We start from the raw sequence: 16,042 nt of genomic DNA, 5'->3' as shown, positions 1-16,042 counted from the left end.
TCTGGGGGAATTAGTCAAATGTATTCACAATTGACCCGGCCTCCTCCGTATTAAAATTAGCTTGATAGCATAGCAGCCCTATGCTTAATGTGAGTTAACAGGTCATTCCAATACTCATCTGTAGCTCAGTGGAGAAGAGTTTGGCTCCACCCCTAAACTCAAAAGTAGGATACAAAGTTCTAAAGCTTCTCGATGAGGTTTTCTGTCACATTTTGGGGAACGGGTTGATACCATAAATTGGACGTCTTGTTATTTAACGATTATCGGAGAAACAATGTTATCCATTAAATGCACGTTTTTGCGCCTTTAAGACCGCCTGTTCCTTCACAGTGGGATTGGTTTCAAATGACGCCATCCTTTATTTATATCTCAATGACCTCATCTCTAGGATGAAGTTTAGTGACCAGTGAATCTTAATTTCTTTATAGTCGTTTATTAGACTTTGCTTTGGATTTTTTTTCACACATCGCGGCTCAGATCTGCCGAGGATTTGACAACTGAGGACACAATGTCGAAATGAGTTTTGTGTGGGCTCATTCTCTGACGGTGAGTTTCCGAATTTTCTGAAATGACAAACTTCGAGTCGCGCAAAGGGGCCTTGTAGCGAACTCAATTTCCCATGCGTCTAGAACCGGGAGAGCTCAAAATTACACAATGTATCCTACTAATCGACACCAAGCGAAGTTTGCTGTAAAAGTAACTGTGGCAATTTCTCTGCGCCGCTAAGCATAAAACGGATTTGACATTCACTAGAATTTCCTCGATAAGTTGGGCAGGCGATGGTGAGTTACAGCTACAACAGAACCTTTTATTGAGTTTCTAAAGTCACTCAAACCACATTATGGTTTTGAGATAGACTTTACCTGACGTTGTCTTTATGGAGTTAACTGTTAGTCTAGAAATATATTTGTGTACCATCGTTGGTGGTTACATTATTTTTCACCGGTGGACTTCAGTGAACTACGAAAGCAAAAGTCCTTCTGTAGATCCCTGCTGGGCAGCGAGGCAGTGTTGCCCAACGGAGAACCCTACATTTGCTAGTCTAATATCGAGTTTACTCATGTCAACTTTTTACATTTGTTTAGTCTACTGCAATGTTAAATAACCTTTCCATTTGATGGGCTAAGTGTCAATATGCAACAAGGACAATCTGCAACAAGATTTGAATGGTCGGCTTCATCCCTAGTCCGTGTTCTACAGACCGCTGTCAGACGTGCTCCTCTCAAAGATGAGGCAAGAGATTCTGTCTATCTGTTAAGTTAGTAAGTTGACTCATTGCTCAACACTGGCTGGAGACCCTCAGAGTGAAACTTAGCACTTGGCAACGCATCAGAGGTTAGGGCAAAAGGAAGGACGTACAAAAAAAAGGAGGCTCCCGAAATACCGAGATATAGCTACACATCTCTCATTGTGGAATGTATAAGGTTACTTCAGATAAAGTGTGAAGGGGGATGTGGATAAGTCCTATGCGGTGAAGGCCATTGTAGCGAAGTGACTTGTGATATGGAAGTTCAGTGGTCTTAAATCATCCACCAAACGTGTGTGTGTGTGTGTGTGTGTGTGTGTGTTTGTGTGTGTGTGTGTGTGTGTGTGTGTGTGTGTGTGTGTGTCTGTGTGTGTGTTCATTTGCATTTATTTTTTCAGGGGGAATATGGGTCTGGGGCTGTATGTAGCCTATGCATTTGTCTTAGTGTAGAGTTGGGCTGTGTGGGAGGCGTCACCCTGTAGGGGTCATATTGTTGACAAGCTTGTCATGAGACTAAATCTGAAGAGTTATTGCAGACAATCCGTGTTGATCCAGAAGACCAAAGCTCATTGAACATCAGAGCTGTCTCAAGAGGCTGACTATTCATAGGTGAAGTAATACGATGGCCTGTGATTCAACCGGCTGACATTAATGTTCAATGTCAGGGTTACTGTGTACGTGTCGGCATAGAGTGATGGAACAGATGCTGAACTTAGTCAGACGCTAGTGTGAGGAGAGTTATAGCTCAGCCAGACAGTCACAGAGATGAGGCGGAGATCCATAATGACTGTCTGACACTTCGCCATAAGGTAATGAAACACGTCAGCCTCAGTGTGATCGCTTTGGTATGACGTGTGTACGCTTTCACAGCTGTTTTCAGTTTGTATGGCGTCTTGATTGGACATGCCAAACGCAGGCCAAGATGTGGAGCAATATATTCGGATGAAGTGACACACAGATATTTTAACTTGCGTGTTGGTGAGTTACAGTTCAGTGAAAGTAAGCATTAGAGATTAGAGGCACAGGAAGTATTTAAGTGTTTTGTAATAAATGTTTCAAGTGTTGGTAGGATCATGAGAAATTCAAACCCCTAAGAGTCTTGAATGATTGTGTAGGCTACTCTGGTCACCAATTAATTTCAGAGAAGCCATGCCTACTGCACTAATGTGCCTTTTTGAATCTGATCATAATAATTACGCCAGCACATAATCTCCAAATCAATAATGAGGGCAGAATTGTCAACTTCCTAGCTAACAATAATAAATAAATAGATAAAGAAAATACAAATTAAATAAAAAATAATAATAAGCGTATCAAAAAATTAGAAATATTATTAGACAACTTTGCTGGATAGACTACAACTGCTTGTCCTCAACAATAATACAATAGAAAGGGGAACCATGGGTTATCTTATGCATGACTAATACATTAAAGGTCTGATAAGCCAGGACGATCTTTTGATCGAGCCACGTCCTCTCCTACAGCGTCACACCTTCATCCTGACTCCGCAGTGAATGGATGAGTTCAGCGGACAGAGAAGGGAGATCCATGACGTCCCCTCAATAGTGACAGGGCAGCGGGCCAGGAATGGGGTGTGACCTAGCACTGGAAGTGCACTTCCCAAATTACGCCCCCAGCAAGCCTCCCACCCCCCAGCAACCAACACCAACCCCCCCCCCCCCACACACACCAGCAACCGCCCCTCCCCCCCGACCCCACCCCCCCCCCCCCCCCCCCCCCCCCGGTCGGCACACTCCCTTCCCCCCCCCCCCCTGCACAGATATGTTGGCCTTATATAACGGGACCAGCAGCTGTGAGTGCTCATCAGGGTCGTCTCCTAAAGTAGTTACATGACCGCCCTGACTACTGGCAAGGGGGTCTCACTCGCGATTGTCCCTTGGGGAGGAACTTGCTGAGCCGAGACTGTTTTTGGATTGACCCCACAAACCGTAAGCACTGCTGTAGCTTGGTTCAAAGCACAGTGGCTTGTTTATATGTCATGTCCATGGTTGCGTGTGGTGTTGACGGTGGTAGGCTCGCTACTTTTGTGACCTTTTGTGTTTTCCCGTGTTCTTCGGTCATTATTCTGGTGCTAGCTTGCTTTTTAAGTTAGCTGCCTGATTTCTTACTGTGAGAAATGTAATTTGATTGTCATGGATTTGTAGATCAGTGAAAAGTAACATATTTGTCCTTCATGGCCAAAGCCTCAGAGTCCTTCAGCATCAGCAACCAAATAATAGAAACCAGGTTTTTATTGGTGGAAAAAGCTCTCATTGTGTGTCCGTCCTTGCCTCCTGTTTGTTTGCTGTGCTTAAAAAAGAACACTTTCAGAGACCGATCTAAACCTTAAGAAAAGCTAACTGCACCTACAAATTGTTTTGTTTGCTTCTAAAAAAAGAACACTTTCAGAGACCGATCTAAACCTTAAGAAAAGCTAACTGCACCTACAAATTGTTTTGTTTGCTTCTGACACCTCTCTTTTTTTCGGACGACAATGAGTTCTTGAAAGGGAAACCTGGGGAGATTTTCGACTTACACGTCCCGGTAGTCATCGGCCATTGTGTGGAATAAAAGCTTTGTATGTTCAAGTAGACCCCTCCTCGAATATTCTTCACGTCACTGTACCTCTGTGGTGTCACGTTGCGAGGAGATTAAGAGTTTTCACCTCAAATGGAGCATCTCCCCTCTGTGCTGCTCACCAGAAAGGAAAGCTAATCCATCCCACACAGAAACCTAAGGATGCCACCTCTGTGTGCTTCTGGAGGAGCTGTCACTCAGCTGGTCCTGGGAGGTGTGTGTGGGGGGGAGGGTATATAGTATATTACATTTAGTCATTTAGTCATTTAGCAGACGCTTTTGTCCAAAGCGACGTACAAGGGAGAGAACAGTCAAGCTACTAGCAATAGAGACCTAGTGTAACAATACATACTATTTTACATAAGAAAAAGAAAAAAAGTGCATGAATGTAACTGCTGTAAGTGCAAGTTAATTACTAATAGAAGTGCAAGTTAGGATATATATAGTATATTATATAGTAATATACATAAAGTGTGTATAGTTATATTTAGATTAATTTGTTAGCCCACGGAATGAAATGAAATTGTCAGATAGCAGTTAGATACATTCAAATTTAAATGTCAACAGGAACATTAACACCGCGGCTAAGAAAAGTAAACAGAAAGACTAATGAATGGATAAGTATGGAGACTGCAATTGTTTTTAGAAATTAGCTCAATATTTCTTCTTTTGTTTGGTTTACTTATTGAACACCCTAACCACTTGAATGTTTTTCTCAGTTTTAAAAAGTTTCCTTATTGTCTCGGGTTGGAAAATAAAGCTCTAAAGCCATAGGATTGGTAATCATAAAGAGGGCATGGTTGTGAGGAAACTGTAAAATATGTTCCCTAGTTAAAATCCACATCCATTCTGAGACGGATAGGCGAGGCAAAACAAAGGCTACTTCAAAGACTTCAATCCTTTAAATATTTTCTCTTAAAAGAAGAAGAAAAATAAGAACGGTCCATAATGTGTCACCATGCATGCTTCGATCTACACTTCCTCCACAGTGCAGTACTAGGCTTTGGCCATTTTTCATCTGTCAGTTTTTCATACCACCATCTTGTGCACTTCAAGAAACCTATCTACCAGTGGTCGAAATTGTATTCACTTATGTCCAATATGGAATAGCAAAGATTACTGCTTTGCAGCAGTTGCAGCACCATTGTTTTAGTTTTTTATCAATAAAAAAAAGAAAACATTTTAAATGTACAGTATATATCCGTCTTTTGTCATACATCTTTTTCTCACAAAATATGTGATTAATCATGATTAATCCACAGAAACCTGAGATTAATTTGATTACATTTTTTTTATGGTTTCACAGCCCTACTTATTTACCATCGACGCGTTAAGGAGACGGATGTGATTGTCTCGTTTGGTATTTTAATGCAAACCCATAAAGCTTTCAAACAGGCGAACGAGACACAAGTATGATGCATTCTCCTTTGGGCGCTTTTATGGCTCTTAAGATATGCTGAGGGGTATACAATTAAGATGTCTCACCTCTTGGGGAGATGTGTGTGTGTGTGTGTGTGTGTGTGTGTGTGTGTGTGTGTGTGTGTGTGTGTGTGTGTGTGTGTGTGTGTGTGTGTGTGTGTGTGTGTGTGTGTGTGTGTGTGTGGAAGCAGCCGTAAAATCTAAGTTTGGTGTGTCCTAGCCTGATCCCCATGTCATACGCCTCTGGTTTTTTGGGCTGTGAATTCCTTCCATTTTAGTCGCAGTTTAAGTTTTGATACCCCCCCCCCACCCCGTGCACCACATTTAGGGGTGTTGCTGAAGTGTCACAAGGCAGAACCAGGGGGGTATATTACCAGTCAAAACACGACCCAAGACTAGACAGGGTGGAATGGGGTTGGTACAGGCTGGGCTGGCGTTTGGGGGGTTGGGGGGTGGGCTTAGCAAAGATGCCAACCCGGAAATGTACCGAGAAAGACATGCCACGCTGTGCCCTTCAAACGGGAACAAACACGAGCGCGCTACCGTTCCACATCAGTCTATTATTATTATTTGGCAAGTGCAGCGGATTTTAAGGGCATGCCTTCCCCTTCAATGTTTGTTGTGGCGAGGAGCCTTTGCTCTGTGGAGCCTGTAGTTGGTTACATGATGAGCGGTTTGTTCTGCTCCCTCCCCGGCTCCTGTTCCCCTCGGGGGTGACTCGTCGTGTTTGAGAGAAACTGGGAGAAATCCCCCTCTTAAAAACAACAAAAAAACGAGAGTGTGTGTTCAGGCGAACACCTACTTAGCATTCCAGCTTTGCTACACCATCTTGTCATCTCTAGCGTGTTATCCAAGAAGGAGGAGGCTCAAATTAGAGGTTACTGCCATTCTGGTATCTCATGGAGACATCATTCATGCCATCCAAAATGTCTCCAGTTGGAAAAAAAATGCTGGAGGACTACACACACTATTTGACTATTTGGGTTGTGTTGGCAGTGAAAGTTAGTGGCATGTGATGGCAGCCATGTGTCTTCAAAACATCAGTAAACAGAGCGGTAAACAAGGCTGTCTTGTTCAAAGTTGGTGACTTCATTGGCACGCTGGGGCAAATGTTGAGCGCCTTTCATACCAGTGCTATTAAAGTTTTTTAAGACCGGGGCAATTCATCTGTCTGCAATCAGCACCCCTTCGCGCCCCCACCCCCTTCAGTTAGCGGTCCAAAGTCCCCTTTTGACTTGATCTTTGGCAGACAGGTTGGTGTATTAATTTACAAGTAGGGAAGGCAATGTTGGAGAAGACATGCAACAGCGAACTAGATTTTAAAAGTGTATAACTGAAGAAAATCCCAGCCCCTTCCCTCAACCTCTCGCTGTCCCTCCGTGTGGTGGAACACCGACCGACCGACACCAACCTTCCAAAATCAGCCCTATGTGATGCTGGTCCGCGGCGAATACCGACCGACCAACACCGACCTTTCAAATCAGCTCTATGCGATACTGGTCCGCGGCGAACACCGACAGACCAACACCGACCTTCCAAATCAGCCCTATGTGATGCTGGTCCACGGCGAACACCGACCGACCAACACCGACCTTCCAAATCAGCTCTATGCGATACTGGTCCGCGGCGAACACCGACAGACCAACACCGACCTTCCAAATCAGCCCTATGTGATGCTGGTCCACGGCGAACACCGACCGACCAACACAACCTTCCAAATCAGCTCTATGCGATACTGGTCCGCGGCGAACACCGACAGACCAACACCGACCTTCCAAATCAGCTCTATGTGATGCTGGTCCGCGGCGAACACCGACCGACCAACACCGACCTTCCAAATCAGCTCTATGTGATGCTGGTCCGCGCGAACACCGACCGACCCACACGACCTTCCAAATCAGCCCTATGTGATGCTGGTCCGCGGCGAACACCGACCGACCAACACCGACCTTCCAAATCAGCTCTATATGATGCTGGTCCGCGGCGACTGCTGGCCGCACAGCATTTGTCTTGACTTGTGGTGATCGTCACGTTTCTTGAGAGAGCCAATAACGACCCACCCGAGAGTTCATTCCAATTAGTATGTCAACATCTGCGTCGATCTGTGGTAATACGGCCATCTTTCTCAGTAACAGGAATGTGCGTTAAAAATAAAATGAATTATTATTATTATGGCTTCCCAAAGCAGTGTGCTCTCAGCCTCCAAATGCCAACCTGTTCTGTTTGCATTCTGTAAAGCTCTGTGGGCTCCAGAAAGGTGCTGTAGATATAAATAGTTTTTATTATTGTTAGAGAACCATACTGATGTTGAATCGAGTTGGGCCTGGGGTTGCTTTATCCAACCTCTTTTTGGTTGTAAGCCATTCCTACTTCTGTTTTTCTTGTCTTTGTTTTGTTGAGCAGTGCAAGTTTTTGTAGGCGTTGGTTGGAACTGGACATTTTGGATGCTTTTTCTCACCCTTTCTTGTGTGACTACCTTGCTAGTTTTAGCGATATGTCTGCCTAGCCTTGTGGAAGACTCTGATCACGCTCGGTGATTACATGGGCAGAGTACATGCTGGTAGACAGACAGGTAGGTAGTTTAATTTATTCATTGGTGTCGGGATGTGAAGACAATTTCAAGGAATATAAGACTGAATGCCTTTGAAATACATCACCCACCCTAGCATTAAATCAAGTCCATTGAAAGCTGGTGGGGCAAGTCTGCCCCCAACCTCTGAAATTGGATCCTTTGAGATCCAGAGGGACCATTATTAGTTTTATGACTCTGCGACTTTTGATGGACAACTAAAGAAAGGTCACCGATTCTAAATCAGGCAAATTACTTTTCCAAGCTATGAGACAGAAACTTGGGAACCAAAATAATCTGAATGCTCCAAGTCGGCTCATGGTGTCAGGCCAGGCCAGGCCAGGCCAGGTCATCATTTTGGCAAAATCTGAAAAACCGTCTTATAGTCTCGATATAGCCATTGCCATTCTGTCACAAGTTCATATACATTTTATGTTATTATGCAGTTAGTGGATGGTGAAAATGGGCATATTGGACTTTTTAAAAAATGGCACAGTATGTATGGACATCTGCATGTATAAATCTAAATCAAACAAGAACCTTTTACATACTGATTGTCTGATGTAACAAGACACTGAAAAATGTTATTGCCCAGTGAGATCCCTTCAAGCAGTGTGAGACTGCAGTCGTTCGTGATTGGAGAGGATGGGGTCGCTCAGACTTTTGAAGAGCTTGCATGATTGCCAGGTTTGTTATTACTTCCCCAGCTAGGCCCGGCCTCACATCTCCAGCGTTTGATTCGCAGACGTGCTGTGCAGCGCATGTTGAACTGCCTTCCCTTGTTATGAGAAGAAAACTCAAGACTCAAAGGTCCCCTTTTTTTGCTGAAGAAAAAAAAAACGAAAAAGAAAAAAAAAACCGACCCAAGTCTGATAGGGCCATGGAAATAATTTGCTCATCGTTTTAAACTCCTGGAGGCCATAGCAGGCCGGCTAAAGCATGATCTCACAGGCATCCACCCACATGAGCACAACGGGTCAGCGAGCCTCTTCCCCCGTGGACATCAGTAAAACTGTCCTGGGTTTGCCCAGCGGAGGCTGGGAGAATATTCTAGAAAAGAAGCCCCCCCTTGATGTTGCTACCCCGCCGGTTACCAGTTTGGTGTCGGGGGGGGGGCACCTGTAATATACTTTTGCGGAAAGGGAAAACGGTTAGGTGAGGGGTTTAGGTAAGAGCTTTTTATGAAAAACATACAGTTTGATTCTCATTTTTGTGATTTAATAGCAGAGGTAATAATAATATAACTACTGAGCGTACTATTTCTGCATGTAACAAAGATAAAATAGTACGCTTATTAAGGAGGACTCAAGTATTAAAATGTTTTAAAAACATTTGTAAGTTGTACCAAAGCGTGTCATGCAGTTTCTTTGAAAGTCTGCTATTTGATTCCTTTACAACATTTCAGCCTATATGTCACTGGTCTCGGCCGTGTCACACAAGGAGCCGGTGTACACGCACGCACACGCTGCTCACACACACACACACACACACACACACACACACACACACACACACATGCATGCCAGGGAAGTGATAAAACACTACCTGAACTGCTCTCACACCACTCTCTCACCAGGTTGATTTCCACACCAATGCGCTCCCATTCTGTTAGCTCTGAAGGTGTTTGGGGCCAGGGTTTGTTTGGCAGTTAATCGAAAAAATATATAATTTCCGGTATCAGATGACCTACAGCTAATAGATTTTGTATAATGACACTGTGCTTCAGATGGCGCTTTGCCATATCTTCTCTCTCTCCCTCCCTCTCTCTCTCTCTCTCCCTCCCTCTCTTTCTCTCGCTCTCTCTCTCTCTCCCTCTCCCTCCATCTCTAAATGTGGCAACGACATGCTTAAAAATACTTAACCTAATGTGCTTTGGGAATACAACAGCTGTCTTTGTGTCACTATATGTGACATCACCACTGAGGCCTGTAATTGTAAAGAGAATGCCACACAATTGTGCAAAGTGGAAAAATTACCTCCCTAAAGAACTGAGTTACCTCTCCCTATTTGTAACGTGTACAGGAACTAGTACAGGAGAACAGGGGACCATTCTAAATAGCCATTAGTTTTGGTCTGAAGCCATCGTATACCTCACTATACTATTAGTTTAGTGATTTCTTTTACTCTCTGAGTTGCTAGGAGGGTCTTCACTGTCATTTAACTAAAAGTATGTCGGGTTGAACAGCACAAATGGTACTGACTTTCTGTCCAGATATGGCTGACCCCTCAGACACTGGATGGTGAAAATAAAGTTGACCGTTAGCCAGAGGAAGAGACAGTGGCCCGTGAATTATATTTTTTTTCCGATTTGGCGTTGAACGAGATCCGTGAAATTTGTACTGCCGCGTTCTCATGAAGGCTCAGCTCTCTCAGCTGTTCGTGTTGGTCAGTGTTGGCGTGAAAGGCTAGACTTTCCCAGAACGCGCTGCATACTTAAGTCCCAAAAGACTAATAGATTTTGAGGGAAAGGTTCTAGAGTTTCCCTCGGCCGTGAGGCCACTGCTGTGTCAGCATCCACACGGTTAAGCACTCCAGAAAACTTCCCCCACGAAAAGTCCACCACGTGACGGCTTTAAAGCAGATTCAATCGTGAACAGACCTGGCGCAGTCAATGAAAAGTCCAAGAAACTCCTAGGATCAGAGTCGGTCATGACGTATTCCCATGAAGCTATGGGGTTGGTCTTTGGCCTGAAGGCATAATTACAGTAGACTATATTATAATATTGACATACAGTACAGGCTGTTGGCTTGTTGTTGGCCTGGGACACACCCAATTTGAGACTTAATGGCTTTTGAATCATTAACTTTTGTCCTGGCTGCTTGAAGCCAGCAGTGATGAAACCTGAGGCCGCTGAAACACACTCTGTACACTGTGCTACTTTTCGAGACGTCTTGGAGTGGCTCGTGTGTGTGTGTGTGTGTGTGTGTGTGTGTGTGTGTGTGTGTGTGGGGGGGGGGGTCCTTGAGAATAAGTGTAGATGGCATATTGTCTGTAAATGATAACATGGAAAGAGAGAAGGCCAGAGCTAAAGCACTGAATGTGCGCCCGTAGTCCCAATGCCTTGAGTGTGTGTGTGTGTGTGTGTCTGTGTGTGTGTGTGGGGAGGGGGGGGGGGGATGTTTGCATTAAAGGGTGAGGTTATAAGAAGGGTGTGCTGGATGGGGGGGGGGGGGGGGGGGGGGTGCCCCAGACAGGTTCAGGATGGGGGGTCAAAGCCACCATGGAGTAATCCAGTGCAGGGGGGCGGGGTCCTCAGAGAAGCCAGTGTGTGTGTGTGTGTGTGTGTGTGTGTGTGTGGGGGGGGGGGGTCCTCAGAGAAGCCAGTGAGTGTGGTGGCTCCTGTCCCAGAGCCTCCCGCACACTTTCACAGCTTAGAGGGGAAACCGGAGCCATGTGTCTCGCTAGAGACGGAGGAGGAGGAGGAGGAGGAGGAGGAGGAGGAGGAGGGAGGAGGAGGAGGGGGAGGGAGGAGGAGGAGGAGAAGGAGAAGGAGAAGGCCAGAGCTAAAGCACTAAATGTGCTCCCGTAGTGCCTTGTGTGTGTGTGTGTGTGTGTGTCTGTGTCTCTGTGTGTGTGTGTGTGTGTGTGGGGGGGGGGGGGGCGGGGAGGGCTTGCATTAGGAAAGCTCCAAGACATTTAACACTAGGGCCTCCTGGAGCAGGAGAGGGTGTTTTTTTTTTTTTTTTTCATGGCTGCTAGGATGACTGATGCTTGATATGGTGTTAATACTCTGGAGGTGTCTGTGTGTGTGTGTGTGTGTTTGTGTCTGGCGTGTGTGTGTGTGTGTGTGTGTGTGTGTGTGTGTGTGTTCACTGGTGGTGTAGATGGCGTGTGTGTGTGTTTGTGTCTGGTGTGTGCGTGTGTGCGTGTGTGTGTGTGTGTGTGTGTGTGTGTGTGTGTGTGTGTGTGTGCACTGGTGGTGTAGATGGCGTGTGTGTGTGTGCGTGTGTGTGTGTGTGTGTGTGCACTGGTGGTGTAGATGGCGTGTGTGTTTGGGTTAGGGGGAGGGATGTAGTTCATAAATCTCACCCGACCAGTGTTCTTGTATTTTTTATTGTTAGTCTTGGCCCGTGCCATCGATAGGCCCTGCCACACAATTACTTTTATTGTCCTCGCTGGGTGGCCCCCTGCTTCAGGAGGAACTTGTTTTTTGGGGAAATTTCAGCCCGGGCCTGGGTTGGCAGTTTGACTGAGGAGGAAGGAGAGAAGGAGAGGGCAGGCTAAGGGTTCCTTTATTTTTTTTTACCGCAACCAGTCAGGGAATTTCCAGTATGGCACGCCGATCGGCCAAGTGGCACTGAGACACCACCACCACCATCACCACCACCACCATCACCTCCAGCACACAGCGATTATGTGAAGATGAAGTCTGTGTGTTCAGTGTATGTCCATTTGGACTTTGCATACCCATACACACACACACACACACACACACACACACACACACACACACACACACACACACACACACACAGACCCAGATACACACACTAACAGTGCAATACAGCACAGTGCAATCCTGTAAGAAAGGGACACTTGCAGATAAACAAACACTTGCATGCTTCACAGGTAAAATGCCCAGATGTTTCGAGGCAAAGATGGATATTTGATACATACTTCATGTAGGGTTGGGTGGAAGTGTAGATAGAGAATGCAGCAGGTTGCTGAATAAGCAGATAATCTGGCCCTGATCTGGGGTTGCTGTTTATACCACCTGTGATTGAGCATGGGGGGTGTGTAAGGTAGTTTGCAATTAAAATGCACTTAAACTTAAAATGTTTTAGACTTTGTCCTTTGGACGATGGTTTGTTTATCGACAGCGACCTACTGTACAGGGTACATTTTGATCAGTATTTGTATCCCTTGGCTTTGAAACCATGAGCTAGGTGTTGCTAGCACCTTACCCGACCAGTTGCTGTATCAGTGGACCTACTGATTCAGAGGATCGGTTCAGAGGAGGCAGTGGTGTTTAGTTAGAAAAGGCTCAGTTCAATCCTTTCACTTCAAGCCATTCGTCTGTCTAAAGGGTTGTTTAACCCACAAAAAAAAGTCCCCTACGGCTTGTGGTTTTTTAGCAGTTTCTGGCTTTATGATGCGCGGCATAGTCAACATTCAGTTCAAAAGGAAGCATGGGGGCCGGAATATTTGTGTGAATTTCTATCTGAATCACACAGAAGCAACCGCAGAGCCGATTACGGCAAGCCAAACAGGACAAAGTTCACCACCATCAAAAAAAAAGATGTCAAAAAAAGTAACCCCACCCTGTTATTTGTCAGAATGCTTAAGTTTGCATAACAAATACTTGTGTGTGTGTGTGTGTGTGTGTGTGTGTGTGTGTGTGTGTGTGTGTGTGTGTGTGTGCTGCAATGTCCCAGTGTGGCCAGCCCCTAATGTACCATGTCTCTCTCTCTCTCTCTCTCTCTCTCTTTTCTTCTCTCTCTCTTTCTCTCTCTCTCTCTCTCCCGCAGGCAGACCCCTTAAGCGTGAGGATGTGGGGAACGGCGAAGACTGACGTAATCTCCCGTCGGCCCAGGAGAAAAGCCCTCTTTTGTCCCGCCCGTGCAATGGTGTGAAAGAGATCCCCTGCGCCCCTCCCCAAAAAGAGCCCCCCTACCTCCTCCTACCCCAAACCCATCCTCCACCACCACCACCCCCCCCCCCCCACCCTCAAACCCAATCCATCCTCTCTATCCGCGCCCCCGCCCCCCCCCCCCCAAACCTAAACTCTGCGAGAGCCAGACACGTCCTGCCTGCTGGAACTGGGCCGTAGTGGTCTGTTTGGCACAGACACCCCATTACCGCATACATAGTCACCCACTCACTTCCCGCTACAACACACACACACACACACACACACACACACACACACACACACTCACTGTGGGTGCCCGGGAAGGACAGTAGTGGGGTTTTCTGCATAAAACAAAAAAAATCTTTTTAGGCCAGGAACGAGGCCTAGCGAGGAAGCCTAGCGTCCCTCAATCCCTCTTTCTGTCACCTCTCTCTCTGTTCCTTCTTTCCCTCTCTCTCTCTCTCTCTCTCTCTCTCTCTCTCTCCTGCTCCTCTCTTTTGGCCAGGGCTCTGGGCTTGCCAAGCGCCACCAGGATGACATCATCCCCCACCACCACAATGAGGCTGTTGATCTCCTGAGGGCTCTGCCAGACCCCCTCAGTGCACTGGACCAACCACCCCCCCACCACCACCATCCCACACACACACACACACCACACACACCCCGAACACCAACCATTACACCCCACACCCCCCCCCCGTCAAACAGAGGGAGGAGGAGGGCAAGCAGGACCCAGAGGGAGTGGAAAGGGACGTGAGAGTGGAGAGACAAGAGAAGAGTGTGTAAGAGTGTGTGTGTGTGTGTGTGGTGGGCTCCACCAGCATGTCGGGGGAGCGCCCCCATCAGGCTGACGGTGGCAGCAGCGCCCCAGGTGCGTGTTCCAGCGCCGACCCAGAGCCCAAGAGCCTCGGTGCTGGTTCTGGGGGCTCGGTGAGGGCCATCAGGGCGGAGGGCCTGGTGTCGTGTGCCAGCGGTGCCCCAGAGCCCAAGAGCCCCGGTGCTGGTGCCGGTTCTGGCGGGTCGGTGCGGTCCATCGGGGCTGGTTCTGGGGGCTCGGTGCGGGCCATCGGGGCGGAGGGCCTGGTGTCGCTGCTGGAGGGCGGGCTGGACCACGTGCTGTTGATTGACAGCAGGCCCTTCGTGGAGTACAACGCCTCGCACATCCTGGAGGCCGTCAACGTCAACTGCTCCAAGCTCATGAAGAGACGCCTGCAGCAGGACAAGGTGCAGATCCACGAGCTGCTGCAGCACTCCGCCAAGAAGAAGGTGAGTGGGAGAGGGTGTGTGTGTCTGTGTGTCTGTGTGTGTGTGTGTGTGTGTGTGTCTGTGTGTGTCTGTGTGTGTCTGTGTGTGTGTGTGTGTGTGTGTGTGTGTGTGTGAGTGTGTGTGTGAGTGTGAGTGTGTGTGCGTGAGTGAGTGAGTGAGTGTGCAAAGAAGAGGGAGAGAGTGTGAGTGAATGTGTGTGGAAAGAAGAGTGAAAGTGAAGAACGTGTGAATGAGTGAGTGTGCAAAGAAGAGAGAGACAGAGAGAGTGTGTGTGAGAGAGTGATAGACAGAGAGAGAGTTAGATAGAGAGAGGAAGGAAGGAAGGAAGGGAGCGAGTGAGTTAATGGTTAAAAAAGAGAGGTTGAGTGAGTGAGTGAGTGAGTGAGATAGATAGAGAGGGAGGGAGGGAGGGAGGGAGGAAGATTCACTGAGTGAAAGAGACAGTGTCAGAGCCCCCTTGACCTCTCAGAGAGGGGGGATCGTAGAGGGATGACTGTGTAGTCATGGCGACTGGTTGCCGTGCGCACGCTCGATTGTTTGACAGCATGATCTCACCTCAATAACATCTCTCTCTCTCTTCTCTCTTCTCAACCTCCCCCCCCTTCAACCTTGAGCTCTTTGGCTCGACCCTGACATCTGAGTCTCCTTGATGTTTCTTTCTCCCTTCCTGTCTTTCTGCCTCCTTCTTTCTTTCTTTCGTTCTTTCGTTCTTTCGTTCTTTCTGTTGGTTGTTTTGCTTTTTCAACTTTTCATTTTCAGTTGTTGTTTGGGGTTTTTACACAAAGTGTCAAAATTTGGGCTCTTTCTCCTTGTGGCTTTGGCACCATCAGTAAAAAAACAGATTTTAAGGATGTCTGTCTGCTTTTTACAATGTTTCGACAACATTTTCCTATTAGTCTGGGCTGTAATTAAGAACAGGGAGGGAACGGATTGCTTCCTTCTATGTGTCAAAGTTGGAGAGGGTGCCAAACCACAAGACATCATCCCATGAGGATTCATAACTCGGAGTGTGTGTGTGTGTGTGTGTGTGTGTGTGTGTGTGTTGTGTGTGTGTGTGTGTGCGTGTCACCCTGTAAACTGCTCAGGGAAGGGTCTTCTGTTTTTGGCTGAGACGTTTTCTCTCTTTCTCTCTCTGTCTGACTCCTTCTTTTTCTGTCTGTCAATCTGCCTGTCATTTTTATGTATTGTTAGCCTATTCAACTCGCTCTCCCTTTCTTTTTCTCCAACTCCATGGATATCTCCTCTCTCTCTGTCTCCAACTCTGTATGCCTGTCCATCTCGCTCTCATCCCTTTCTCTTTCTACGTTTTGGAAGTATTTCTCTCTGTCCACCCCCCCCCCCCCCCGTCTCGCTGTCTGTCGTTCTCTCTTGATCTTGCCTCTCTTTTTCTCT

General features: G+C 46.8%; 1 protein-coding gene across 5 annotated transcripts in view; it reads left to right on the top strand.

Moving 5' to 3' along the window:
• The first annotated feature begins 216 nt into the window (after positions 1-216).
• dusp16 (dual specificity phosphatase 16) overlaps positions 217-16,042 on the top strand; it is a 29,881-nt gene continuing 14,055 nt past the window's right edge. The window contains exons 1-2 of one of the 5 annotated variants that reach the window (XM_080850897.1): positions 217-546; positions 13,285-14,650. In XM_080850897.1, the coding sequence (XP_080707023.1) occupies positions 14,207-14,650 (444 nt within the window). In that variant the 5' untranslated portion in view covers positions 217-546; positions 13,285-14,206. Of the gene's footprint in view, positions 547-3,080; positions 3,196-6,520; positions 7,350-13,280; positions 14,651-16,042 lie in introns of those variants that run through there. The other 4 variants (XM_080850894.1, XM_080850893.1, XM_080850895.1 and 1 more) reach the window with 4 other exon arrangements.

Source organism: Sprattus sprattus, assembly GCF_963457725.1.
Source record: "Sprattus sprattus genome assembly, chromosome: 14".
Classification (NCBI taxonomy): domain Eukaryota; kingdom Metazoa; phylum Chordata; class Actinopteri; order Clupeiformes; family Clupeidae; genus Sprattus; species Sprattus sprattus.
This window is presented reverse-complemented; position numbering and strand designations above follow the sequence as displayed.